The following is a 2,940-nucleotide window of genomic DNA, read 5'->3' on the forward strand; positions in this document are numbered from 1 at the left end:
TTCACTAACACCACCTTACTGCAGCTGGTTTTACTACTTTTCAGAATCCATGGTCAATAACCCTATTTTGAAAAGAGCGTTGTATCAAATCCATCCTTTTTGTGGTAATTTGGTTAAAAAGAAAAGCCATATTTCAGATAGACATTTTTAAAAGGGGTCAAATTGACCCGAGGACAACAGGAGGGTTAAATGCACTGAGCACAGTTCTCCGAATAAGACACAAAAATCTGACATAAAGTCACATGTCTGCCATTCAAAATGACGCAACATGAGCTGATTGGGCCATACATGTGCCACCTGGCCAAACAGTGTCACCATCTCAATCAGGAAGCAGGCACTATGAAAAGACCACTTTTACTTGCCTCTTTATTTTTAGATATATTTGTTCTGCACATTTTTTTTCTTCAGTTTCCTGTTTTTTGTGAGCGTGTTTTTGTTCAGTCCAATGTAAATATATCTGCTGTGCACATGTTACACTGACTTATTTGGTGAAACATAAAAAAAATAATGTTTCCACAGCATGTGTGTGCATCTGCAAATATGTCTGTGCTGTGTGAATAATCTGAAGAACTGTATGAAGAGTTATGGGAAAGCATACTAGAGATGAGAGTGCTTTACCTTAGACCCAACAGTGTGTAGCTGGTTACACAAAAACCTGGTAATATGAATAAAGCCATTTTGTGAATTGTGATGAGTATTTTGATAAAACCCGACGATTGGATAAAGAACCTGAGAGAAGACATGTGGTCGTGTTTTCCATATCCTTCACTAGATGTCACTAAAGGCGTATTCACTACTGATGGCCCATTTTACGGAATTCTCTGCAAGCATTAATGCTACTAGTGCAACATGTCTTTTAATAAAACGTGCCATCATTTTCTCTTTACTCGGCTATAAAATGAGGGGAAAACATCATACGGGTGTTTTATAGATTGATCTGTTAGCTCTTGATTATCTGTGCAAAGCAAATGCTGTCAAGTCAAAGTCTGTGTTAGGCGTGTGAGTGTGTATGTTATTGTGTACAAGTGGGTTAGGGTGTGTTTGTGGTTGTTTTCACACACACACACACACACACACACATGTTCCCACTAGTTGGTTCTGTAAGATATCTCCCCGAGTGTGTGCTGTCGGTACCTTGTGTGATGGCGTCGCCCATCTCTCCCACCTCCTTCTCCTCTTTTTCTTCCTGCACGCAGGAGGCTGCGGCCATCTGGGCCAACGCTGAGGCACAGTTGGCCGCCACGCCTGAAACACACACACACACACACACACACACACACACACACACACACACACACACACACACACAAACACAAAATGGATTTAAGTCAGTTTGAAGGGAATAATTAACAGGGAAATAAATATTATAGAGGCAGCTAAATACATTTACAAAATCATGGTCCATTAGCATACAACTGGTCTTCATAATATTTAGCATATTCCTCGGTTGTCATGGGTGTAAGACACACACACACACACACACACACACACACACACACACAGACAATCAATTTTCATTCTCGATTCTATTCCAAAACTGGACTCTACTGATCAGACATTTCAGAGATTCACACAGCCGGTCTGGGTTTTTGTCTCCTTTGGGTGTAATTAAATTAGAACTGGCAGTAACACACTGTCCTCCCTCCACAGTGTGTTCATTCATATTCATTGGTACTTCTGTGTTGATCATGTCAATCAGGTTTTAATGCTGGTCGTGGGATGGTGTCAACATGTAGTTGCCCTGATATCCTCCATCCCCAATCTGGGCCAAACACATATCAACCCCGTGGGTAGGTACGTGAAGAAGGGAACCTACGCCGGACCCTCAAAACCTGACGCGCACCTTTCAAAAAATGGCGTAGCCCCCCCTCATCCCACCGACTCATTTCTTGGTTTTCCTTCTCCAGAAACAACATGTAATCAAGGAGCGGGTTAACATTTCATGCTACATACAGTAAACACAACATGGTCAGAAAGCACAGGGGAGACACTTTGTTCCTCCCACTATGTCTCTAGAGTCACTACGACGCTAATCACAGTCACTCTCTCACTTCTCCCTCTCTCTACCACACACTCTCCCCACACACACACATGCGGGCTTGATGCGCACACCAACGCACAAGTATAAACATCAGGCCACTTACGTCAAATCAGCCAAAACAAGTGAAAACACCTGTTCAGTTAGGACTTTATTATTATTATTATTTTTTTTTAAGATTATTTTTTTAAGAGTCTTAAGAGTCTTAAGAGTCTTTTCCTTAAAAATTCCTATTTTTTGCTATTAAAACCTTTTCTCTTAAATAATTTTTGCTCTCATAAAATTTCTCTAATGTTTTTGTCTCATAAGATGCTTTCTGCTATCAGTGTGATAACTTTTCCTCTCAAACATTTTTGTTTCTCTCCGATCATTTATTTTCTCATGTAACAAAGAGACAAATCTAGCTCCGTAGAGCTGGAGCAGCGGAAAGCACACGCATGCCTCTACTTGAGTGTAGACTTGAATGTGTTCCAGCTGCTGGGCTGCTGCCGAGAATCCGACCCCGACCTCTAACCCCGACCTCTGACCCCTCGGTGTTGAAGCTGAAGAGGAACAGAGGCCCCCCCACCCGTGGGGAGGAGTAATGGACCCCCTTTATCTCGTTACCACAGACACACGTGTCACCCACCGAGGGCGCAGCTGAGCGCGGCAGCTTTGCGCAGGCCGTCCAGACTCAGACAGATGGTGTCTCTCTCCCTCTGGCTCTGCTCTTTGACCCCCTCCGCTCCCAGGATGAACGCCAGGCCCTTGGAGCTGCCCGCCATTCGGCCCGTCAGCGGCGTGGACAGCACGTCCATCAAGTTCTTCCATACGCCGGTGAGGATGAAGCGGGAGAACACAGCTCCTGGAAAACAACACACACACACACACACACACACACACACACACACACACACACACAC

The 2,940-nt window shown here is 43.8% G+C and overlaps 1 protein-coding gene across 1 annotated transcript in view; it reads right to left on the reverse strand.

Moving 5' to 3' along the window:
- The window catches only part of arfgef3 (ARFGEF family member 3), a 49,880-nt gene that overhangs the window by 19,063 nt on the left and 27,877 nt on the right, over nucleotides 1-2,940 (reverse strand). Inside the window, exons 19-20 of the mRNA XM_034898465.1 lie at nucleotides 2,667-2,882; nucleotides 1,135-1,245 (exon numbers count right to left, since the gene is read on the reverse strand). Of these exons, the coding sequence (XP_034754356.1) occupies nucleotides 1,135-1,245; nucleotides 2,667-2,882 (327 nt within the window). The remainder of the gene's footprint in view (nucleotides 1-1,134; nucleotides 1,246-2,666; nucleotides 2,883-2,940) is intronic.

Source organism: Etheostoma cragini, chromosome 17 (genome assembly GCF_013103735.1).
Source record: "Etheostoma cragini isolate CJK2018 chromosome 17, CSU_Ecrag_1.0, whole genome shotgun sequence".
Lineage (NCBI taxonomy): Eukaryota > Metazoa > Chordata > Actinopteri > Perciformes > Percidae > Etheostoma > Etheostoma cragini.